The 27,076-nt window shown below is 40.2% G+C and overlaps 1 protein-coding gene across 2 annotated transcripts; it reads right to left on the bottom strand.

The window, feature by feature from the left end:
- Window positions 1-4,278: 4,278 nt before the first annotated feature.
- Window positions 4,279-26,858, bottom strand: shcbp1 (SHC SH2-domain binding protein 1). Of its 2 annotated transcripts, XR_008963156.1 has the most exons (15): window positions 26,553-26,858; window positions 26,138-26,338; window positions 25,942-26,057; window positions 25,648-25,853; window positions 24,333-24,428; window positions 23,617-23,847; window positions 23,101-23,278; window positions 22,032-22,152; window positions 19,498-19,629; window positions 18,787-18,905; window positions 18,431-18,517; window positions 17,560-17,701; window positions 14,646-14,876; window positions 4,436-4,593; window positions 4,279-4,344 (listed from the first exon to the last, which is right to left on the bottom strand). XR_008963156.1 is itself a non-coding variant. In XM_057336472.1 (13 exons), exons 1-13 carry the CDS (start codon window positions 26,749-26,751, stop codon window positions 14,539-14,541), a joined length of 2,166 nt encoding a protein of 721 aa, XP_057192455.1. In that variant the 5' UTR covers window positions 26,752-26,858; the 3' UTR covers window positions 14,027-14,538. The 2 variants fall into 2 exon arrangements, 1 of the variants encoding a protein (XP_057192455.1); XM_057336472.1 differs by lacking the exons at window positions 4,279-4,344; window positions 4,436-4,593 and having other exon boundaries at window positions 14,027-14,876.
- Between the last annotated feature and the right edge of the window lie 218 nt (window positions 26,859-27,076).

Consider the following 27,076-nt stretch of genomic DNA (forward strand, 5'->3'; position numbering starts at 1 on the left):
TTGTCTCACTTCCAGCTCTCAGGCCTCAAACATATGAGAAGCAGCCAATGTCGTTTTTCTGCTGACTCAGAAATATGTCTCATTATTTACTCGCTTTAGGTTACGATGTGGACTGAAATATTCTCAGTGTTGGTGCTGGTTTCAGGGGCGCAAGATGACACGAGCATTCTTAAACGTATTGTATTATGCTTGGCTTTTGAGCTAACAGCAGACGGCATGATATAGCCGCAGAAAAAATTAAGAGAGCGGTTCAAAGCACATTTTCTTTTTTTTTCTGTGAACTACTAACAATATTTATCCCAAATTTCAAATAAAATATTGTTTCTATTCGTTTCTACTTTTATTTGCAGAAAATGAAGAACAGGTACTCTGTAATTTTTTAGACCTCAAATACTGCCAAGAAAACAAGTTCATATTCACTTTTTTTAGCAATACAATAGTAATATTTGTCTAGGCAGAATCTAGAAATGATGATTAAATGAAAATATGTATGCTTTAAATCACACACAGCAAAATCGCCAGTGTTAAAAATGTCAAATTAACACTCACAGTGTATATATAATCCACACTCTTTAAGTGATTTTGCTGTGCAAGTGGACAGTGCCAAAAAAATTTCATTCAGGGATAGTCAAGACTACGTGAACACATTGCATTTCTATGGAAAATAACAACGAGATTGAAAAAGGAGCAGTTTAAGCTGATGGCAATCTGTTCCAGGCAAATACTCAAGTCTAAAACTGCATGCACATACAAAAACATGTACGCATGCACGCACATACGCACGCACCACACACACATACACACCACTCCAGATTTACACTCACCATGCAGCGGCTGATCTTTGAAGTCCCCCGCCTGCTTTTGCTTCTTGCCTGTAATTCCCATTAACATTGCAGTGAGTAATGAGTCTTAGAAGATTAAACATCTTTATCCCCCCTCAAACTCACAGAAGAGTAATTATCTGCGGTACAGTGATACGTTATCTTCAGCAGTGACAAGAAAACAAATAAGCCCACTCACAGCCACGCAGTCACACACACAGACTCGTGAAGTCAGGTATCGGAGGCGAATGATCTCTCGCAACGGCCTTCCGCTGGAATCATGAGGGGCCTGGAGACTGGACAGCATAGTCTTCTGATGGATCACCAAAGCCAGAGCTATCTAATGAACTAATAAAAGAAATCGGACTCTGTGCTGAAGTCAAATGTTATGCAGAATGGGATCCATGAAAGTTTGCCATCAACAGAAAAAAGGCATGGAGAGAGGAAACACTGTTAATGACAGTATTCTGCAGATATGAACATTTCTCACCAATCCTTCTCGACAAAAGAATCTCTCACCATTTCAGTTTTCTCTGTGTTATTCCATTTATTTTGCATTTTATCGTAATTTGAGAAGCTGATCTTAATTCTGGCCTTTTCACATCCTGTCGCCACCGAAAGAGGCCATACAATCTATTTTAGTTGCGTCTCGGTAAACAAGAAAATAGATTGCAGCTTCCATTAAATATCAGCTTCCTCTTAGCCTTGTGCTGTGTTTTATACTTATATATGTGGGACATATGGATAATGGATTTCCCATGTATGCCTTCACTATCCCTCTCTTTAAAGCACCATTTCTGGTCATTTCAAAATATATTTCATCCATTTTCCTGTTCTCGTTCCTGCAACAGATTTTCTCCCATTCTGACTAGAAAGAGACCTTTCCTGCTTCCATTCAAAAAGGGTTTTTAAAGTCATCTCGCCTTTCTCCAACCCTAATACCCCTGCTGAATTTGCATCTCTCTCTGCAACTTACCCCTCGCTTTCTTCCCGCACGCAGCATTTGCTTCTTCCCCAGCTTTCTTCACAAAGACCTGGAATCTCAGCTGGAGCTTTCCTTCACGCATACAGAGTCTGATGCTCCTGCAGGGAAGGAGAAATCTCCACTCTGCTGCCACAACAGAGGAACCACATCAAATGGCAAACACCACCACAGGCTGCCTGGGCTTCAGAGAGAGGCCGACAGAGGGAGAGAAAAATGGAAGGATGTTGTTGTGATAAACTGTGCCCTGGCACAAACTTGTTTGTGCTAACTTTTCTCTCTGCCCTACTGAGAGATGTGAAATGGATGCACATGCTTTAGCACTATGAGAATATTTGAGGAAATTTGAACATAGACTGTTCCCTGCATCTGTAAGGCAAAAGTGCCCCTAAAAAGTCATTTGTGTATCCTCCTAGCCCTACCATTTTTGGGATGGTGACCAAAATTGTCACGTGCATGCTGGTGAAATTACTTCTGGAACCATCTGCCCGATCTCTAGTCTTAGACCTGTCAAAAGAAGTTTGTCAAACACAGTGGTTGGCACGTAACCTTGTGGGTTTTTCAGTTTTGACCTGAAAAGGACACTGGAACACTTAGCCAACAGCATCGAAACATTGAGAACAAGCAGACATGTCTTGAGCAGAAGGAGCAACATAATGTTGCCTAACATGAATGACTTGAGGTGTGAACTCTTGCCAAACACCAGTGTTGGGAAACTATTCTGAAACCAAGTGGTTAGTGTGTTTGCTAGTGTTGGGAAGTAGCTACAACTAGCGACACTATAAACGTTTAATTTTTTGTAATTTGACAGCTAGCTCACTTTTTAAACAGTGTAGCTTTTCCCAGTAGCTAAATACTTTTCCCAAGTAAATAGCTTGAAGCGCAACCAAAGCTACATTCTGTTTTGCATTTAAAGAACCTGCATTAGTGTTGCTATTGGGCTGGTTTTGTTAGTAAACTACTGTACATTTTAGTATAGTGTACTATATTATATTAATAACTCTTTGTTAACATATACTACACTATTATGTAGTACTTACAAATACTGTAATAATAAATACTGTAGTAATAGTATAGTGTAATATTAAGGAATTTTACTACAAGCTACTATTGTAAATAGGAAAGTATAGTACAGTGTTTCATGTGGGATGGCAAGAGTGGTCTTCGATGAACCGAAGCGAGCACACATCACTCCTCTCATAATTAAGTTACATTGGCACCCTATAGTCGCTCGCATCAAATTCAAAGCTCTGCTCTTGGCCTACAAGACCACCACTGGTTCGGCACCCCCATATCTTCACTCGCTAATACAGACTTATGTACCCGCCAGATCCCTACGCTCTGCAAAAGAACAACATCTTGTAGTGTCATCCCAAAAAGGGAAAAATCACTCTCACGTACCTTCTCTGGATCTGTTCCACATTTGTGGAATGATCAGCAGATTCTGTAGGCATCTTTAAGAATCGGCTGAAAACACATCTCTTCCGACAGCACCTGACCGATTAGTTCTGACTTCCATCTCTTTTCTACTCTTTCTATCCTTAAAAAAAAACATAGCTTTGTATACTGTGGTAGGCTATATGAGACCAGTTTTAATGCGCTTAAATGCTTTTTGTTGTCCTTATGTTGTTCCAAGTGCCATTGTTTACCTCATTTGTAAGTCGGTTTGGATAAAAGCATCTGCTAAATGACTAAATGTAAACGGATACAGTGTCATTGTAAAAACAAAAAGTAGTTTCAATGTGAGACTGTGTTGCTCAATCAGCTCCCTATAGCTGCCGATATCGTGAATCAGTAAATCATGTACACGTGTTCGGGCACTTTTAAGGACCCTGGCTCACTTCACATTGGGACACTGTTCTTTTATTTTCCCTGTGACGGTACTGCGCAAGCACGTTGTGATCATTTACAGCTTCAACAACAGGCAAAACCAACATCTCTATGAATTTATTTTTAAACCCTGGTTAAAGTACATTATGAAAAACACTTTCATTATTCTGTTAGATATCCATGCGTAAATTTTAGCAATATTAGATTTAAATGTTAAGTAGACTGTATTCCCTGCCTGTCTAGCATTGTGTTTTTATATTTAAACTAAAATAAACATTTGTCTTTTCAAAAGTTCTGTCGCGCTTATTGAGTTGGCTCTTGCGATTTCGGTTAAACGGATAAAAACGTGTCACATGATTTCGGGTAAGGGAGCATCGATGCACCTTGGTTAGTATATTAGATAGTAAATTGTAGAGTAGCTAAGTACTTTTTTAGATGTTTCTAACTATCTTATCTACTTTAAAGGTGTTGTGTGTAATTTTTTAATGTGTGTAATATGTATAAAGGCATAATGACATATTGAAGCATTATGTTTTTATTACCTTAGAATTAGTTATTTCTATCTAGGAATTCGCCATGTTTCTACAGTGGCCCTAAACGGACAAACTGCTCTACAGAGCATGTTTAGTAAATACGATATGTACTTCGGGAAAGAAGAGAAAACACGACTAAGCAAGGCCGTTTATTGTTCCAAATATCTTCTTTTGTGTTCTGCAAAAGAAAAAAGTCATACAGGTTTGAAATGACAAGGTGAATAAATGATAAAAGAATTTTCATTTTGGGTGAACTTTAAGACACTGACTTTAATGTTGCGTCTGAGAGCAGCCCTAAGTGCAATCATGTCCAAGCAGAAGGTGATTCCCACTGTCCCCTTTGGAGGTCAGAGACTCATGGCAGCCATCCGCAATAGGCCCTCGAGTCTGGCCCCAACAGATGGTGAAGGACTCAGGATGTTGACACCTTAATGAGGGCAAAAACAGGCAAACATTACTGGGAACCTGTCTGGAGACAACAAGAACTGAAACAGTCGCAACCCTGCCTGTGGGCAAATTGGAGAAAAAAATCTATAAGGTTTGCAAGAACAATATATTCAACAATATATATTCAATAAGTAAAGTCACTATAGCAATAATAAAATCAAGTGTGTACATACGTATATGTGTCTAGCTACTTTAAAAATAATACTAATACAGTTATGCAGCAACTGAATAAATGAAAAAAATAGCAAATTAAATATAGGAACACACTGCCGACTATTCAACACAAATTATAACTGGGAGAACAACCGGAGCTACAAGCAAAGAGGCAAACATAAAGTATAACGTAATAAGAATCTCACAGCATAAAACCTCACTGCCATTAAATTCAATGCAAACAAACAACAGTGCAGTGCTATAGCGAAACAAGAAAAACACACATACAAATACATGACATGAAAAATTTGGTGCTCCTGTACCAGTCGAAGATGGAAACCGTTAGTCTCAGAGAATACATCAAGAGAACACATAAAATACAGGACAGGATCTAGTAACTTTACAAAATGAAATTGAAATGTGCAGTGTTTTATAGCTCCAGTATTCTATCTAAAAACAAACATGACAGCAGAGACCAAAACCTACTATGAAATGCTGCAACAGAGTGAGAGATGAGATCTTCAAAGAGCATGAGACAACACATTGATTTCTGCTATCTGATGTTTGTCAAGAGACATATTTGGATACTGCGGACGGATAGCAAGGGAGGGATGAGATTGACAGAATTTTGAGTTTTGTAAAGCAATAAGGTTATTGAACATAAAGGGCGATTCGGTTTGGTTAAGCTTACAAAGAAAAAAATCATTCCATCATTCTTGTAAGGTAGGCAATATAATTCTGTTAGTCCAATGAAGAATTGATTCATTATTTGACATTTCCATCAAAGACCGCTTTGACAGACATGAGTGCGCCGATCTGCGTTTCCAGGTGTTCTAAATCACAGATTCATCAAAGATGAAAGTCTATTGTCAGAAGGTAAGGAAACATACAGACGGGTACAATCAACATAGCATCTGAAATCTGAAAGTTTCTAAAACAGATCTCTATTGTAACACACAGTGAAAATAAGATGGGGGCTCAGATTGCCTTGTGGCAAGCAAAAGGCGCAGGAGTATAAGAATGGATACAATTCCAATGTCAGAGACCTGTATGAAAGCCAGTGAAGGTCAGTGTCATTTTTACCAACCTTCTGCTTTAGGCTATGTAAAAGAACAGTACAATTGACTGTATTAAAAGCGAAGTGGAATCTAGCAGAATTAACAGGGCAGAACCACATGAATCCAAAGTGAGCCACAATATGTCATTTTAAGGAGGGCAGTTTCAGAGATTAGATTGTAAAAATTCAAAGACAATTGTTCAATAATTGTAGATAAAAAATGTATAAATATGTATAAAATGGTTTAAAGGAACAATACTGGGTTTTTAGGAGGATCTATTGACAGAAATGCAATATAATATACAAAACTATTTCTTCAGAGGTGTATAAAGACCTTACGTGATGAACCATTATGTTTGTAATACCTTAGAATAAGCTGTTTATATCTACATACAGAGCGGCCCCTACATTGAATACCTCGCCATGTTTTGTACAGCAGCCCTAAACGGACAAACAACTCTACAACGCGCGTTTCCTCTTCCTCTCCGCTGCGGTGGTGAAACGGATCGCGGATGATCCGTGATCTGTACGGATCGTACTCTACGGTTCGGAACGCATGTGACCCACGGATTAAATGTAAGTTTATTCATCATTGAGTAAGAGAGTAAAACGCGCTCTCTCTACACAGTTTTAGCGCCAACGCACTCTCACTATCCAGTATCTGGACGAGTACAATATTAGGGACTTTAAACAACAGCTGCGGATGGAACGGCAACAGCGTTCTGTCATTGTACTGCACATGCGTGACAGCGCTACTCAATGGCGTTGTACTGTAAGTTAACAGTCTCCAACGGGAGAATAGAAGGTGTCAGTACACGATCCGGGATGCCTGCACGATCCGTTCTGCGCGCATGCACGTAACTACGTAGTAGAAAACGTCGCGGTTTCCCTACACTATTGGTATCACGCATGCGATGAAACACTTGACGGCCAGGCGGCACAACTGGCGGCATATTTTTGTAGGCTACATTGTGTTTTTCATTTAACAGTTCACGGCGGGTCTATTTTGATGTTTTTAAATGTAGCTTACGCTATGCATTACGATGTGTTTACGTGGTTGCCAATCCAAAATAATAAAGGAGTTGTTACATGAACATACACGATTTTGGTTACATGTGGAATAAAGTCTGAGTCTTTCTGTCACTGCAAACCTTCAGTTTCCTCCATACTCCCCTTTGCGATTCATTGCTGTATGGCATTAGGCCTACTTAACTTGCCGTGTTTCGATCTGAGGTCAGTAGTATTGTCAAAGACAGTTTGTGTCGTTTTTTTATTAAAAGCTGCTAATATTAGTTAACTTTAAATTGAGTAATTTTGTATTAGTATGGGTCTATATAGGCCCATAATATATCTATCTATATAATCTAAATGAGGAAAATAATCCCTTCAATGGTGTTTACAGAAGACAATAAGGAACATAATATGCATTTCTGCCTAGACTATCTGCACTTACATGAAGAAAGAACTACAAACAAGTCTGGGGAAATGTTACAGAGTATTTCAAACTGACAATGGAAATGACTTGAAAGAACGCATAGTTTGCACACACACGTGACATGAGACCAGAGGTTGACAGTAGTGAAAGTCGCGGTACAAAGGAGCGCAAGCGTGGAACAGATCGTGCAGTGTCGTAAATCGTCGCAAAACAGAATTATCATTTGCGCATGCGCGTTTTCTACTACGTCATTATGTGCATGCGCGGACGGATCGTGCAACGGGTTTGCCGTAGTGGTTACTACGTGACAAATTAGGCAAATAAAGGTTATGTTTAATGGCATGTGACGCTGTATTTTTTAACAGTATATCATTCTATCATTAGTATTTTAATGTAATCTGTGTTGATATGTATTAAACGCAAGCTAATAATAACTATTTTCCGTTTGTTAAAAGGTATGTCTACTGTCTACTTAAGGAGAGCTGACCTAGACATTCGTTTTGCGCGTTCGTGGCTATGGCGTTTTAACCGCCTACTTCCGGTCGCCGTAGCCGTTCCATCCGCAGCTGTTGCTTAAAGTCCCTATTAAAGCGGTTCCAGATAAACAATGACGCTCAAAACTGCTCCGTCACACAGCTAATATTAGAACAAAAACAACAACATATCTTGGTTCTAACAAACAGAAAAAACAATGTTACTCACATACGTATACCAATCAAAGCAACCTCCTCGGGGGTGATTTTAAGATGATCTTTCTTTCCAACGACTCTCTGCTGGAAAGCATCTCCATAGATATCTAAGAGTATCTCTGCAAAAAGCCTTAGTACCGCGGGTCCTAAAGCGTCTCTGCTGGAAAGTCTTTATCATATTAATATGATATGTCCTAGCTCCTGCCTGAATTGTATCCTTTTTATACTTAAAATCCACACACCTTTTATTTTATGTAATAAATAAGAAATAGCTCTTTCTACAGTCTATCTAATGCCCGCATGATCTCTTCCCTGCGTCAACATGAGAACGACATCTTTTTGTACTGTGGTGACCACCGTCGTGTTTGGACTGAGCGATTCGTTGCAAATCTAAAATACAACGCTAGTGGCCGCTGTAAATCAAAAACTGCGCATTTAAATAGCAAAAGTCGAGATTTGGCTTCTTAAAGGCCTCATCGGATAAGCACTTTCAACAAGTTGGTATGATTTATTAGGGTCTTCATGAAATGTCCGCAACATGTTTTGCTTAAAAACACTCAATGGCTGTGTAAACAAAACCCTTTTGCCTTGTCGAAAACAGCTACCAGTTTTGGTGCATGTCTCTTTAAATGAAAATGAGTTACTGCGCACACCAATCCCCCACCTCCCAACCCCTGCCCCCCTCCGTGTCAACACAACACACGTGTAGTACTGCCATCGCAATCGTTTAGCTCAATTATATTTCCAGAAGTTTCGTTTTAAACGTCTCAAATCATTCGTCCTGAGACAAAAATAAATTCACACGTCAAGCTGTGCGTGTATACTTGCCTAAAATCCCCGGAATGCGCACCTGCAGATCTCCACAAGAATTGTCATTGACAAGTAAGTTATACACACACAATGTGAGACCATAACTAGTATGCTGTTTGCTGTGACGGATTTTTTATAGCCAAAGGGCGAATTATTTGAGACGTTTAAAACGAAACTAACCACAGTGTTCGCTCTGGTTCGTTAGCAAAACAATAGTGACAGCTTGCCACAGCTAAACATATTAACACACATAATGTATGAACATACATACAGCTAAACTCCAAGTACCCCTTTGCCAAATAACATATAAATATAGAGTAAGTTTAACACTGGCTTTACATGTTCTATTTTGCCCGTGACTGACTTAGCTCCCTTTGCTGTCATATACTAACGTTATACTTCTATATATACGGTACATTTACGTCAATTCAAGACTGTTGATAAATATTACTTACTCCTCCGAGGCTGGGACTCTAAATAAGGATTTTTGTTCGTCTGTGCACTGCAGCCAAAGTACATTTAGCATATTTTCTGCAAACTTTTGCCTTGACGTCAGAACAAGTTCACCACTGTCGCTTGTGAAAACAACAATGGCGGCAGCGCTGTGGGTGGTTATAAGAGCCTCTTCCTACGTCAGAAGAGGAGCGAAATCTGATCGGCTCGATTTCTCACACGTTTGCAGAGGAAGCCTGTAGTGCCTGAGACAGATCAATAACTAGTTATAATTTTTTAAATATAACAACAACACCCCTCACCCAACCAGCAAGCTAGTCACCAGGAGGTCTACCCCAAATCTGCAACTAACACCTAATCGCAGGACCAGATCTCTGGTGACCATAGCAACCCACACCAAACCATCAAGATATTTTACGACCGAATGGAATGTAGGGAGATGTAGTCTCTTTACTCACTTTGGGGACAGAGATACAATCCTTAATTCATCTATATAGAAATATACATATATTCATTTATAACCTTTCCATGTAATGATGTTCTTGTTGTTATGTCTGTCTTAAACATTAATCCAAAGTAGTTTGACTGAATGTGTGTATAACTACTAGAATTATTAGATTTGTAGTAACTTATTTAACCAAGATGATATGTACATGTAGATCATGTTTGGTGTCTATGAGCTGCATTTGTGATTTCCTTAATGTTTGTTGGGTTTTGGTAACTCTTTTCATATTAGTTTTCTTAAACTCTGAACTCTAAGTTTTCTTAGTGAACATCCAATCAGCTTCCACATGCAAAACACCATGTTGGAAGACAAAGACAATTAACTTTCCCTCCGAAGGTGCCATCTCCTGATTGGGTCAGTCACGTCTGTAGGATGTGACATCCTTACAGCTTAAAAGAGACCACCGTCTCTTCCATTTGGCATATTTGGGATATTTGTTTCCCTTACAAAGGGTGGTGGAGAATATATTACTTATAATTGTGATCAAAGCTCATGATAATTCTTACATATTTGATGGAGAATAGTGTTTAAATAATACTGTTCCTCATTGAATCCCCTACAAGCCTTACCAAAACAAAGTTAATGTGTTGTAATTTTTCACATTTTCTGAGTTGGTAGATGCACCAGGGACGAGATTACAGCACTAAAACACAGAAAAAGTCTTATTTTTATTCGATGACTCCTTTAAGAATCCGCTGATCAGTTCATATCCAAAATAAGTGAACCAGTCCTGCATAGCACATCATTAAAAAAAGACAGGACAGCATAATTTCAAATAGAGAAGTGGTGGATATTTAAAACCATATCCATTAGCTTGAAAAGACAAACAGGACTAAAATGAGTGAGATGGACAGGATAGTAGACAGCTCAAAGATGTCAGACGTGCCCTCTTAAAATGAGGTCTGCATCTAAAGGTTCCTTCAAAATACTAAATTATGACATCATTTTTGCAAATGGCTTTTAAAGTTATTAAAATGTGCAACCGTACATGCATTGAACCTGCAGGTGCACTTTAATTTCCCAGTCAAAATCACAGCCGGTAAGCTGATACTGACATGATAGAATGTCTGAAAAATATATTATACAAGGGCTCTTCATTTAAAATATGAGGGTGTTGAATTCGACGGATTGACAAAGCCATCTAATCCAAAAGCCTTCGAAAGGGGTCAGCATGTAACTGCCACACAAGACACCTGAAACGGGGAAAACGGTTATTCAAACGTGAATGGGTACTGTAAGTTCTGGAGCGCAGCTCGTTGAACTCACAGCTTGAGCACTAATGGAAGTATGCATGCTCTTTCCCTGGTTACCATCTCTCCTCTGAGATGAAGAGAGGGCTGGTGGAGGGAATGGTCAGGGAGGTGGCGTTATAGGAAGGTGTTGAGGGGGTGTGCATCTATAGATAGCATCCAAAACACGCTGGCAATGACTATGAACTGACAATTACAAGCTTTAATCCTGAAGAACAGAGCCAGACCTCCTGCCTCGCTCCACACAGTGACAGATGGTGTGAGATATTGCAGTCATTAAAGCTCGGAAGCTCTGTCGAAGTGATCCTCAAAGTGCATGCAGACTTCATTGATCCGAGGCGTGCGTCGGTCTATTTCGGCCTCTTCACCTTACACCTGACCTCCAGAAGCAATAGAAAAGAAGCGCTGACGTATATACCAAGAAAGGGCAGGAGAGAAGGGCAGCTTCTCGTGAAGGCGTCAATTCAGCATTTCTTGTCATTCACTATTCCTAACTGAAAATGGTTTTGTACTGGACGTCTAATTTGTTTTGGTAATGAGTGGATAATTAGGTTAAGTAACAGAGAAATCTGTCAATTTACTCATTTTCTGTTTTAAAAAATGTCCATGGTGTTATTGCCTTTTACTTCAGCCCAAAATATTCAGACTCATAATAGAACGCAGTCACTTATCCTGATGATCCTTCACTTTGGCAATAGCTTTTGGTTAGCCTGCTGACTGGACACTTGTGCCAATAAAGAGATTTAAATGAAGGATTTTGGGGAGGACTCGTTCATCCACTTTGGCCTGGAGATAATGGGCCACCATCTGCGACAGGTTTTTTTGAATGTTCAAACAAAGCTGCTCGCAAACTCCACCACACATTGCTTGAGGAATATTGGTTATTATGCTAATACACCAAATTCTCAAACAGTGAGACTGGAATTTGTACTTTCAAGGCTCTTTCATTGATGCATCTTTATTGAATTTAATTTTTAGGTACAGTTCACCCAAAAATAAAAATTCTGTCATCATTTATTTACCCTCGAGTTGTTCCTCCTTTTAAATTTCTTTGTTCTGTTCTGGAAGAATGCTTGTAACCAAACAGTTCTTGGCAACCATTAACTACCAGAGTAGAAAAAATTACAATGGTAGTCCAAAGTGCCTCCGAACTGTTTGCTTTCGAACATTCTTCAAAATACATTATTTTGTGTTCAACAGAACAAAGAAATTTATAAAGCAACTTTTCCTACTATGGTAGTCAATGGTGGCCAATAACTGGTTGGTAACAAGCATTCTTCCAAATATCTTTCTCTGTGTTCATTAGAACAAAGAAATCTATACAGATTTGGAACAACTCGAGGGTGAGTAAATAAAGACAGAATTTTCATTTTTGGGTGAACTGTTCCTTTAATAAAGGTTTTACATTTCTAAGAAGTACATCATTTAGAGTTAATCATACAAGAGAGTTAAAGCATAAAATATGTAGTCACTGTTGTTGACTACTGAAGGTAGTGCGACAAAAAATGTTTTCGTTTAATTTCAGACTTATCTTTTCTAAACACATCTTTAGATTGCATTTGCTCCAATGCCGCCGTCTAAACTCAAGGGAAATGACCAGGATGAGCCCACAAACCCTTATTTCTGTCAAAAAGATATGCCTTCCTTACCTCCCTAAAAAGACAGTTTAATAATGATGTCCTAGGAAACTACTTTTAAACACACAGCAGAGATTCAACCTCAAGAGGACAATGCACCCTGACATTTAATTAACACACAGCACTGCTAATTAATCAACCTTATTCACTGCTTTCTTCTATTTGACATCTGTATAGAAGCAATGGAAACTGAAGCATTCACGTGCAACATGACAAATTAGCATTGGAAGGTGAAATAGTCATTGTCAAAATTAATGAGCAAATAGTAGACATGAATGAGAAAAGATGAAGGTCATCAGAGCATTGAGGAAAATGGGGGATGTTTACTCTAGTGGGAACGCTCTCAAACTGCACCAAGGGGATGCTGTGAAAGCCTTCAATCACAAAACAGGGGTGAAACAGTGACTTTGACAGACGTCCTTACCCGGAACAATGCACACCGCCACTTTTTCACAGACCACTCGCTGGTCTGAAGGACGTGGCTTCAAAATGGAACACTTTTTAGAATCTTCCATGGCCGTGAGCTCTCGCTTTGGTCTGTCCAGCATGTGACACCTCCTTTGAAGATAAAACAATTGCCACAAAAGAATCCTGTCACATCTTTTCCCCTCTAATGCCGTTGCATCTAAAATATGCCGGTGAAGAATCATTGGAAGAACAAAAAGAAAAAGAAAATCAATAATCCCTCGGCCCTTTTCCCTCCTCAAAAAGAAAAGTGTGTATTTTTATCATAGATTCCTTTCAAAGACTTTCACCTACACAACAAACACAGACATCTTGTGAAATGAAAGAAAAACCTATGGCTGGGTAACAAACAGTAAAAGATTTCTTTTCCATAAGTGACCCGTATAAAGATAATGTACTGTATAAATAATTCTACGCTGGGTACTGACAAGAGACTTTCCATATACGGGCCTGCTAAATGTTTTATACTTTTGGGTAGCAAAATCTGAGAGTGCAAAACCTGAAAAAGAAAGTTAGTCCATAAATATATTTGGTACAATGCTGAATTTGACAATATGGAAAACAGAATAAACCATTACTATTGTTTTGGTCCTTTATCTCATTTCCTCCAATGAATTTGTACTGCTGTTTTGTACATTAATCTCCTTTGAAGATCTCCTATTGTGCTTTTTGTGCCTATTCTATTTTGCTCATCCAAAACGAATGAGCTTCAAAGCTTTTGGAGAATACGTTTGGCTAATGCAGGTCACACTTTAGTTTACTGTAGCAGACCAATCTCATATGTAGTTTTGACAGAACATGCTGTATTATGTAATTAATCAAACTGCCTCCACTGTAATAAGGTTGTACAAGATCTTTAAATCTGCTTTTTGTGCATCTCAGAAGGTTTCTCTATCTAACACATGATGTGTCTCTACTAGTTGGGAAGTAAAGAAAACTACAAGAAGAGGTTTATGAGGATTCTCGGTTTCACCCGAAAAAAAAAACATTTATTTGTACACAACAGAAAAAAATAAGCCAAAACAAAAACAGCTTTTGCTTAAATATTCAGTGAGCATTAAACTACAGTGAGTATTAAACTAGAGTGTGGACAAAATAAACACGGAATGGTGAGAACACAAAAAAAAAGAACATTGACTAAATTATTTTGTATTGAATGTTGTGTTAAATGTGACTGCCAGGTAAGTGCCAAATCATTGCTCAAAAAACGTGGCTGTATGGACAGAAAACTAATACGATACAGCTTTTTAGTATTTTAGTGTTTACACAAAACTATTTCAGATCAATATAAATTTGATCCAATGGTAAAAATCATTAAAAAAATTAAAAGGTACAAATTCTCATCATGATTTTAATGAATTTCACATTTCACTCACCTACAGCATTTGGTGAAATCTCACAAATTAGATTGAAAGAATAAATAGAAATGAACTGTAAAGTGTGTCTGTGCGTGCTTGCCGTATAGATGGCATCAGTACAGGAAGGTTCCAAAGCTTCCCTTGCCATTGTGCTTGAACTGATTTCCATGAATGGAAATGAACATTTCCTGAGACAGTAGATTCTCATCAGCCTGCATACCCCCAAGTGCCTTAATCCTACTCCTCTGAAGGCTTTGCTTCTTGGCCGATGTGGCAACCAACTCTTGCTTGATGGCATCATTGCCCTCTGTAAAATCTGAAGGGACGGGGCGGCTATATGTGATGGCTGGGCACTCTTCCTCCACAACGCCAGGCACATCATCATCTTCCATATCCCCGTCTCTTTTGACCCCAGTGTCCTCAGCCTCTTTCCGTTCTCTCTCCGGCTCATCTGCCAGATCAGACAAAAAAAGCTTGAGAACAGATTTGGTTCTGAATTTGTACAGTTTGTTGGTAGCATCTAAAACCTTAAAGGGATAGTTCACCCAAAAATGAAAATTCGGTCATCAAATACTCACCCGTTTTCATATTTGGGAGAACTATCACTGAAAGGGAAACCTCAATGCAAGTCTAACAAAGGTTCACACAGTATAAACATAGAAAACAAAGCATACAGACTGAACACAAACATTAGAGCTATGAATGGTTATATTCAGCATGAAGTGCTCTTAAACCCTGCTGTTTCTGGCAAACAAAGTCATTAAATGATGCAAACTACATTGTAAAACAACCGTTTTTCTGAAAGTCAGCTGTTGTTATCGAGCAAGCAACAATTTTTCTTCAATCTCTGCTATGAGACAGTTGCTGGCTTAACAGAGGCACGGAACAATACCAATACATGGCCTATTCTTTTCTGATTTGCTTTATATTTAATTCAGCTCACTTAGTTTTTATCTAAATCTATCTTCTTACTGTGGAACTCATCTGACTAGCACAAAAGCAAATGCAATACTTTTACATTTATGGGTATAACAAGAGGTGGTTCTGGAAAAAAGCAGCACATCCACGTAAAATAAAACCATTCGAATGGCACTCCTCCTCACCCTGTTTTCACCCATGCACAAAGTGGGAGTTTAGTCCGAGAGAGAAAGAGAGAGATTATGAAAATGTATCCATTAGACAAAAGCAGGCATGAGAGCTGGAAACATAAAGGAAGCAGAAGGAAGTGGTGTACTTTTAAGATGAGACACTGTCTACTAAGCATAATTCAGAAATTAAGCACACTCCTGCAGCACACGTTCACAGCTGCCCTTCATTGAATGTCAAGCCAATTTCCATTCTTCCTCTTCTCCAAAACGGAGCTGGCGGAGGAAAAGCGGCAATCCTGACGAAAAAACATACCTTCGGCAGTCATTACGAACGGGCCTTCCGACAGCCCCAGGGGGGGATTTTTAAGGGAAAATTTTATGCAAACGAATATATTTTCACAGATATTACAACAGGAGAAAGTGGAACCAGTTTCACACATTGAAGTCCTGCGGGCTCCTCCATAAGCCTGTAGTGGATGCAGGCATGCATGGAGCCATTTACAGTAATGAGGAGTTTCGTTGTGGCCTATTTAATTTGTGCCAAAGATGATGAGATATGTATAAGCAATGAACAGCAAGGTTAAAGTATTGCTAATACAAGAAACCAACGACAGGAAAGTGTAAAATTATTCAGAACTCTAAGATTGTGGACTTAGCCAGTGTGAATTACATGATACTGTACATTTTCCAGGAAATTACACGTTAGAGGTTACATAAGAATAAAAATGTATTAAAGAGAAATAGTCGGATTAAAATGACTTTAAGGGACAGTTCACCCAAAAATAAAAATTCTGTCATCAATTACTCACCCTCAAGTTGTGCCAAATCTGTATAAATGTCTTTGTTCTGATGGCATGGTAGGAAAATTTACAATTGTCGTCAAAAGTGCCACAGAAGTGTTTGCTTTCCTACATTTTTCAAAATATCTTCTTTTGGTTCAACAGAACAAAGAAATTGATAAAGTCATTTTTCCTGTTATGTTAGTCAATGGTGGCCAAAAACTGTTTGGTTCAAAGCATAATTCTTCCAGATATCTTTCTCTCATTAGAACATAGATTTATACAGATTTAGAACAACTTGTGAGTAAATGAAGACTTCATTTTTGGGTGAACTGCCCCTTTAAGACTTTTCATGCCAGGTACACAATGGACATGTTTTAAATTGTCGGATCACTTTTCTTCTAACACAGCACGACTGGAGATCTGGAGATAGCATTTAGGCCTAGTTGCTGTTGCACATATTACTGGTATTTAGAGACTCTTTTCTACACAAACAGCAAAGCAGGTGTTAGGCCATGAAGACACTTGACGTCTTTTTTGACAAGAAAAAGTTGACAAGCACTTTTTTAGTAAAAGAAAAGCTGGCAGCGTTTGTGCATGAAGGCAGCTCAGCACACAGGATTCATATCAGGCAGAGTAACGGAAGTCTATTTGAATTATAAACAGAGACCGTCTTTGCAAAAACCAACCACAAATTTTAAAACTACATTACTAATTTCTCGCTAGAAATGCAATCGAAGGTTATTAAAGGTGAAAAATAAACTTTAAATCATATAAAAATATGTTCAAAGCAGCGCTATTTTTTAGCGAAGGATCCTGCTCGACCAATCACCTTCCTCGCATGTTGTTATGGAAACGACAGGTCTCACTACTCGCTTGTCATTGGTCAGCTGTCAAAAAAGATGCTTGAGGTAGGGCGTTTTCTTCAGAAAAGTTGAACTTTTTTCAACTTAAAAAGGCGCTCGGAGCTGCAGAAAAAGACACCGGCAGTGGCGTTTAAAAAAGCGCTCAAGACTTTGTTTGAAAACACGGTTTACTTTTAATAGGATTATAATGTAAAACAAACGCTGGCAGCTTCAAAAAAGAAATCAAGTGTGAACACGGCCTTACCATTTCTTTTTTATTAGTTCAATGCATGTCCTCCACAGACTGGTACTTCTTAATAACTGGCCTTATTGAACAGGCTGCTGCTATTGTTAATTTGAGCATATGCCCCACTGCTGGGTGAAGTGAGGTGACAGTAACAGAAGGACCGAGACAAACATACCTGCAGCGTTGGGTTCGGCGGGCGGTTCCTCCACGGCAGCATCACCTGGTTTGACCAAGATAACGCCATAGCCCTGATTGTTGTGGATCACATTATTCACCATGGTGATTTTAGGCATGACATCCAGCTCGTCTGCAAAATCCTGCCAAAGGGAAAAGCAGCGGGGAGGTAAACATGAAGCGTGCCTACACAAATGAACCAGGGTGATTCCGCATACACTCCAATACAAAGGTTTGGGAAGGCAGATAAAATCCATTTATTCCGCTAGAGGTAATTAGAAAGAAATCTTCTCAGAAAGCTTCTACCTGTATGCGCATTTGTCTGCATGTCAAATTTAATTTGGCTTGAAGTGAGATAATAACTGAGTATATAAATATAATCCAATTCAACAAAAGATTAATCAACGGGTGCGTGATTGCGCTGGCCTCTGAACCTTGAGAAGCATCCCATAAAAGCGCAAACCACAGAAAATGGTGATTTTTTCCTCCCAAATGAATCGGCCAGACTTTCCGAAAAGATTTGTGTCTACCGCTCAGTGTTCATTGGCTTTTCTGAGATGTTCTCTGAACTGCATAAGTGTACCGACCTCTGGTGACACGGCTTAGAGCTATTACCATCAAAGAGGTCCCACGGTGGCCGGTGACTTCCCATTCCACTAACACGCTAACAGGCTAGACTTCCCTGGGGGGCTTCTAAACCCTTCTTTAACCCACTAGATCATTTGTACAATACTAAGACATTTCTACAGCATGACCATGATGGGTCTGGCAAGACACTTACCGTTGCCTTGGAAACCATTAGCGGTAACCGCGAGGTAGGCGGGCTAATCTATAGGCGTTTAGAAGAGCCAAAGCTCATCCATCTTCCTCACCTTAATCAGGATCCCCTCCTTGCAGTGATGGATGCCGTTGCCCACCAGACTGCACACGCTCCCCGGGTAGATCTCCACACCAGCCCCCTGAAGGAAGCACACGGCAACAATCAAAACGATAATGACGTCAGTCATTGATAAAGAGGCTCTTTAGTAAATGGCTGGTGGTAATTCATTCATAGCATGTACTCCCGCTGAGCCGTGCATTTAAGACGTTTCCAACCTGTATCGTGTGCCGCGTGTCCTGTACTCATTACCGTAAAGGCCAGATCACAGCAAAATATATTACACTGACGACACCAATTGGGAAACGAATTCTTCAGGAATGTATTAATGTGCAGGAAAAACACGCTTACCTTCGAGCCATAAAGGTCACATATGTTCATGGTCAGCTGGGCTGCAGATCGCACTATCACACCTGTGGTCTCGCACTGCAACACACAATTTTCCATTTCCAGCTTCCCTTGGCGAACACCTGACGACAAAGGGCGAAGAAAGACAAGGAGAGAAAGCAATGACAAAGCGACTAAGACAGCCAGAATTTCATTCACATATAATAACAGGCAGAGAGGAAACGTGGGGCGGCTACCAAGAAATGGACTAGAAAATCCCACAGGAGGTCAATTTTAGCATAGATGCAAACTGGGATACAGATTTACATATCTCAAGACTGACCCACAGAAATGCTCGATCTCAAAACCTAGTGTGCTGCTACAGAGGGATCTCTTCAAGTGCAGAACACTATACATATGACACACATGCAAATTGCAAACGTTTCTGCCTATATGACGCATTCAAAAGTAGGCTTTAATATGAGGTTTCTTTCTTAGTAAGGATGCTGGTTACATAGGCAACAAAGCAGCTTACTACGTTTTCGAAAAGCAACAAGAAATAATAACTCAGTGTCTGAATGTCTGAACAAAAGTGCCAGTCAGGCCTCTGGGGGATATATTGCTTGCCAAGCCATTCAAGAGGCGCAGTCCCTCAAGATTTATTAACTGAAGACGTTCTCAGAGGCAACTGTTGGTAGAGAGAAAATGGGATAGAGCGATTCGTCTGAAGCTCACATAAGATGCCTTCGATGGCGTCGCGCTGGATGAACTTCAGATTCGAGAGCTTGACGTTCGCTCCCGTCGACTCCACAAAAGCGTCACCCTTGTTACGCTTCTCGATCACCACCTCGTCCGGCAGCCCGTATCCTAAGAAGAGAGAGAAATAGCTCAAGAGAAAGTGTTTTTTGAACAACCCTTTTCTTTAAGTGTGCATTGGTGCCTTATTCAGCGTTTCGCATATGTGGAACACATGAGAAGAAATTATGAAACCTTTCACATCTCTGTTTGAAGCATAACACTGCAGGTTACTTGATGTATTTTTCTTTATGCAAGTTTAAAGGTGCTGTGTGTATTTTTTTGGAGGATCTATTGACAGTAATGCAATATAATATACATAACTATGTCTTCAGAGATGTATAAAGACCTTACATAATGAAAGGTTATGTTTTATTACATTACAATGAGCTATTTCTATCTACATACACCGCGGGTCCCCTTACATGGAATTCCTCATGTTGTTTCTACACTAGCCCTAAATAGACAAACTGTTCTACACGACAACATCTTTGTCCTGTGAGAACCTCCGTAGTGCTTCGGAAGGGAGGGGCGGAGTGTGTCGTTGGTTGCAATTCGCAACCTCACCACTAGATGCCGCTAAAATCTTCACATTGCTCCTTTAAGCCTACTGATGGCAAACCAACAGTAAAGATATTTTATGTACTTGTTTAAAAATTTATTTATTTTTTGCAGCTTTAAATACAACAAAAGTGAATGGTGACTCTTTCGGTCAGTAACTACTTGTACAAAGAACACAAAGGGAGATGCTCGAGTCACCATTTACTGTATTTACATTTACATTTATGCATTTGGCAGACGCTTTTATCCAAAGCGACTTACATTGCTTTATCCTATACATTTATACATAGGCATGTGCAATCCCTGGGATCGAACCCACAACCTTGCGGTGTTAACGCAATGCTCTTACCAATTTTTAAAAAAATTCTATTTAAAACTAATCACTTATTACTTCAAATTTTCTCTTTCCTTTCATGTCAACTTATGAAAGGAAATTCTACATGTTTGGAACAACACGGTGTCAAGTAAATGATGATGGAAGTTTCATTTCTGGCCGAACTATCACTTGAAGGGGAAACTGACAGGCCCTTAACCCTGATGGATCGCTGCCATTCATCACTAGGCATAACACTCATCTAAGGACATCTCATTACAGCAAAACCTCTCCATAAAGAACCTAATTTTCTATGGAAATGAGACAAGTCTCTTGATCTAGACACATGATTTCCAAATAACAATGTGCTTAAATGACCATCAACAAGCGTGTTGAGTCTACAGCAGCCAGAAGAACTAATGACTGAGGTCAGCACAGCCCCATCTCAGTTTCACATAATAGTGACAGGTCAGAGAGAGCATCAGTTCAAAGTGTCGGAGTTTGACAGCCCAGCTTCATTACACAGCGCACTTTGAGCGATGATCCTCGAGCAGTTTTTTTTTTTTTAAGAGTTTTCTAACAATGCCCAGGTGAACCTCAGCACACTGGTCAGCTCTCACAAACTCCTTCCAAATGCCACGGGCTGAATATAGACCAGTAAGGTCACGCCGCCATCCCAAGTTCTACATCTGCAGGTAACGGCTGTGGATTCGCTCAAAGATCTCATCGTAATTGACAGCAGTGGGATGCTCTGGATGGGTTTGAATTGCAAGAGAGCTTCTTGCTCTACAATACACACTCTGGAACGTCTCAATGAGCCTCTTCACTAAAAAAAACAAATAATTTACAGCTAAAGTTGAAGCCTGAGCCACGCGCGACATTCTTGCTAAATATCAAAGACCTTTAGCAAGGGATCGGAGTCGGTTTATTGTAATTTGGCAGTGGTCTAATTGAGTTGCACTTTTCTGTAGTAAAGCCAGCAGCCGCCTGTGCCGTTATCTCAATTTTCAGGGCTTCCCAGACGCTGCAGGAGGGACCGACAAAGCACACAAAACCTCCATATTTAAACAGTGTCCTCAAGGCCTCTTTTCCTCTTCCTCATTTGACTTCATCGCTATCTGACTTTGCAGGTCGACCATTTGCATAAAGAGACTCGACCCTGACCCCGTGTTCTCACCGCTCCCATGCCCGCGCGTTCCTATCGCATTAATTTCTGGCCCTCATCATTGGGTGGCTGTTATTGCGCCATCCAGCTCAATTACCCCGGCATGCTTCCCGATATCACGCGCGGTTGCAGCGTTCTCTTTATACACATCCAGGGAGCCATTGTGACAAACAAGGCCCGGTGCCAGACTATTGACTTACTGTTATGAAGCATGCTGTATTGCACAGCTTTATTAAAGAGAAAGGAATCATACATAATAATATCCTCCGAGTTTTAGACAGGAGAGTACTTTGCGATCAATCAGGTGAGAAGGTCAATACCACTGCATCACTGCAGCACGAATACAACACAATACAAATGTATCAAACCAATGGAAAGAGTTTTCGGATCAAAGTTTATTTAGTCTGTTTGGGCAAATCTAAATCATGTGATTACCTTCCACCTCCATGGAGTCGACGATACTGATGGAGCTGGTGATGCTGTAGAGGCCGGGGCACACAATCACCACATCCCCTTCGTAGCACGCATTGACCGCAAGCACAGGGTCACTGTGAAACTAGGATGAAAGCACACACAACATATTAGTCCAACTCAAATGCACTCTGTCCTAACAAAAATACAATGAAAACGGTCAATAGAAAATGGTTCTAATACATATTTAACAAACAATGTCTGACACGCACACAAATTTAAGCAGATGCCTCCCTGTAGGTGTGATCAGAGCACAAGCGTCTGCACAATTGTAACAAGTTCTTGAGGGATAAACTAGCCCGCAGAACAAGAGAGATCAAACAGGAGCCAGCGCATGAATAAAATGTTTTAACAAACCTCAAATCCCGCATTACAACACCGTGACACATAAGCCATCGCATCCTTCTAACAACTGCTTCCTGCACAAACCACTCATTTCAGCTTCCGTCTAACCGACCAAACAATTAAAAAGATCCTGGATAGTACCCTGTCTTTACTCTTTGAGCAAAAAAAAAAAACGGAGATGCAAGAAATCCTCAGCACACTTCAGATTGTACGGGTTAAATTATTCACTCAGTCCTACTGGTCATAAAATTATACTAGCGCAAGTAAAATCGATAATTTGATTTTTTCTAAGAGCTCTGAGGCGGCCAGCGCTGTCAAGCAGATATTAACCTTTAAGAGGTAAAGCCCAGGAAATTAAAAGACAGTGATGAGACGCAGAGAGAGGCGTTTAATTCAGCTTTTCTACCTGCCTTTTAAACCACTTTTGTTTCCTAATGTTCCCATTGTATCCATCACAATTTAATTTGTGACATTTTCCATCTCAATGTTCATATTTTCCACCCAATCCTCATTACTACAAAACTGAGATGCTCTTAAATTCCATCAGAGCGCAGACGTCATGACCCCCTCCCAAAACCCTCCAATTACTATCGTAGTACATCTGAAAACACACCATTATCATGCAAAGGTTACTGTAAGGTCCTCCGACCAACTGGGCAATAAAAAGGGGAATGGATTAGACACATACCTGCACTTCAAACTCTTCACTGGAGTAGTGGGGCATCAGTTTGTCAGTTATTAAGCTTTGAAGCTGGTGAACTGTGGCCGAGGCGGATACCAAGTGGATCACACGGCCTCCGGCAGGACGCAGGCCCTTCGCCCTGCATGACTGCTGACCGGAGTTCACCTTGTAGCCCAGAACATACCTGCAATGAACACGCAAGTGCCGCGGGTCAGCAAACCATTGAACTGACAGATAACCCTTACCCCACACAACAGATGTTCAAGTGAGGAAAAAAATCCCAAACAATCAAGAAAGTGGCACACTAGGAAAATCGGTCTGTTCAAGCCTGATAATGAATTATGGAATAGTGCATATTGATCCCAAGGTTTGGACTCAATATTTCAATAATCCCAAGTACCAAAATGAATCGCATTTCTATTGATCGCGTTACTCTCCTGATTAAATCGGAGCTGAAGAACTAAGCAATGCTGTTGCCATACGTGTGCATGACAGTTATCCATCACAAAAAGCAGTACTAACCTGAGCAGCGGGTTCTCAATGATACGCAGCTTGCGCCTAAGCGATTCCAGCTGCTCGTACATGCGCAGCCCCTCCACCATGGACACGTTGTCTTGTTCTGATTCGGAGTCGCTGTTCAGGTCACTTCTCAGGCTGGAGAACTCCTGAAACTTCTCCGCGCACAGCGCAAGCAGAGAGTGATACTCGGCTACAAGACCGGCTGGAACGCGGTCCTCCAGAATATCATAATAACTGTTGTAAAGACATGGAGGGAGAGACATAAATGTGCGAGAAGATAGGACATAGTTTTGTCTTGTGTCATTTTTCCAACAATAGCAGCACCAGACATAACTGGAATATGTTTGTTGCGAGACTGGGCTGGCATAACAATTGGTTTGGCAAAGGAATTAAGCACTACCTTTAACAACAGTACACTGTTCAAAAAAAGATCAAACTTGTCACATTGAGGGCATTCAATTCTTTATTAAATATGTCTGACATCACTGTGACTGTTAAACCCAGACAAATTAAGCAAATTAAAACAAGTACAAATGGCTTATTTAATAAAGACAATATACATTATTAGCAAAGTACTTTGCATTACTCATAAAGTCATTTATAGTGTTTTCATGCAATGGCATCTGTTTATTTGTTTGTACACACTGCCACCTTGTGGTGGAAAATATTTATGATCAACAGTTGCTGGATATTACAGACTACATGCAGAGGACACTTACAGCCTGAGACGAGGCTCCACACACCGAACAAAGTAATCAAAGTCATCATCCTCGTCTTCTTCATCCCACTTCCTCCAGATATGCTTATAGAAAAACCTGTTGGAATAAGACAGATATTACATGTGCAACAGAGAACACAAAGAGAGTGACTTGCTTCTCTCTGGTCCTACATGTAAACATAACCTTGTCAACTGTGATTATTGTTGCCTCATTGGATAAAAGCTTCTACTAAATGGATCAACTGAATGTAAATGCATAAGTTGAGAGAGGTGGATAATGAGAAGTTGGAAGAGTGAGAAATTGAGAATGGCAGAAAAAAACCTGCAAAACCAGTCAGTTTAATATAGGCAACACCCCCCCATCCCCCCCGGAGAGTCACAAACCAGGTTTCAGCTGAGCATAATATTAAGGTGTAGATCCTCAAAATGGTATCAATGCTTTTGGGGGTTATTGCAGTATTAAAGGGATAGTTCACACAAAAATGAAAATTCTGTCATCATTTACTCACCCTTATGTAATTTCATACCTGTATAAATCACTTTGTTCCGATGAACACAGAGAAAGATATTTGGAAGAATGTTAGTAATTTTCAGTTCCGGGACATCATTGACTACCATGATGACAGATTTTTCAGTTTTGGATGAACTATCCCTTTAAGTGTAAGAGGCGAACCCTTACATTAAAATAATAACATTTCCCTTTTACATTTACATTTAGTCATTTATAGCAGACGCTTTTATCCAAAGCGACGTACAAAGTAGGGGAAAACAATAGAAGCAATTTGTGCAACAAAACAACAACAATGCATAGGTGCAGTAAAAACTGGTCTCAATCAGCCTATCACAGTATACGAAGATAAGATCTTTTTTTGGGGGGGGTAGGAAAATATAAGTAGAAGACTGTACTAATGGGTCAGATGTTGACAGGAGAGATGTGTTTTTAGCCGATTCTTAAAGACGGCTACAAAATCCGCTGATCTTGTGGCAAGAGGGAGATCGTTCCAGAGATTTTTTCCTTTTGTGGGACGGGACCACAAGATGTTGTTCGATTGCACAGCGCAGGGATCGGGCGGGTACATAAATCTGAATTAGCGAGTAAAGATACGGGGGTGCCGAACCAGTGGTGGTTTTGTAGGCCAAGAGCAGAGATTTGAATCGGATGCGAGCGACTAGGGAGCCAGTCCAACCTAACGAAGAGAGGAGTGACGTGCGCTCTCTTCAGCTTTTAAGTGATTGCATCAACTTATTCAATGCACATCATTCATAACACAACAAGTTTCTTACGTCATGACTAACTAGCGGATAGGTAAACCAACCTGAGGTGTTCCAAGGCCAAAGCAGTCTGATCAAAGTCACCAGACTCATAGACCACAGCGAGTTCCAGTAGAGGAGCTTTATGAAGTGTGGCCTCCAGCAGGGCCTTCATGGACTCTTCGGTAAGCTCACAGCCTCTGGTTTCACACTGCATCGGTACCACCAACTCCACCTTTGCCTTCAGCTCTTTACAGTCCACGTCAACAACCTACAAACAGCAAACATCAGCCCTCAAAAAATCTATTTATGTAAATGTTTCATTAGTGTTTGCCATTACCAAGATTTAATCCACTTACTTCAATCAGCACATCAAATACATCAGTGTGCCATATAGCCTGCCAATCACACGGCTCCACAATCTTCTCAACGTACTCAGCGGTGAAAGCCTCCACTTCAGATGTTTTACAGTCACCTATTAAACATTTGAGTGGGTTCCTTATACATGTCTTTATAACCCACAATGTCATTCACGAATGTTGTAGGAAATGTTACCGAGCATGTAGTCTTGATATGCTTTGAATCTCTCGTAGTACAGAAGGTGATCGGTCTGGAAGGTGTCTGGCAGTCCTCCATTTCCTGGCCTCTCTGCTCGCCGTAGATGAGTATAAGGTCCCTCGTCGATGTAGTAATGGGTACCGCTGTCGTCATCATCATCATCATCATCGTCGTCGTCGTCTTCTGGCTTAAATAACTCTGAAAACAATTCATTACATCCTTCTTACCATAGTCTAACGTGACACATTTCATTTTTAGATGATCACAAATCAACCTTGATCCAAATGAAAATAACTAATGTTTCATGAACCGACGGGACAGGAAGGCGCTTAACAATGTAACGTTAACAGATTAAAAACACTAACGTTAGGCATCGTGACGTGTGTTTCAGTCATCCGTATATTGTACAAACCTTTAGAAACCCGTGAGTGGTTTGGTCTGATGTGATCACAGTTGGACTCTGTCTCTTCATCTAACGTTATCTGCTGTTCGACGTTATGATCTGGGTTATTTACTGAATCTTCACTAGTCAGTTGGATGATTATTTCTACGCTGTTCTCGGCTTCTCTTATTTCCGTCTCTGGCGTTGAACTTGCAACTTCCTCAGACATCACTGAAGTTTACAACTTACAAAAATCGATGAATAAAGTTAAGTTAAACGTTTTGTTTAAGCTAACTGACGCTGTCGGTCACCACCCTTCACTTGTATTTTCAAACGTTGCCCGGTGGAGCAGAAGAGCCCAATAAACTGAGGGGGCGGAGCAAACCGACACCACCTTAAAGGGCCAGTTCACCCAAAGTAAAAAAATATTGTTTCATCTTCAGCCACTCTCACTCTTTACATTTTCTTTCATCCGTGGAGCACAAAGCTAGGTCTGAGGTAGAATGGGCACTGATGGTCACTCTCACTATTTACTTTCACTGTATGTAAAAATG

Source organism: Triplophysa rosa, linkage group LG1 (assembly GCF_024868665.1).
Source record: "Triplophysa rosa linkage group LG1, Trosa_1v2, whole genome shotgun sequence".
Taxonomy (NCBI): Eukaryota; Metazoa; Chordata; class Actinopteri; order Cypriniformes; family Nemacheilidae; genus Triplophysa; species Triplophysa rosa.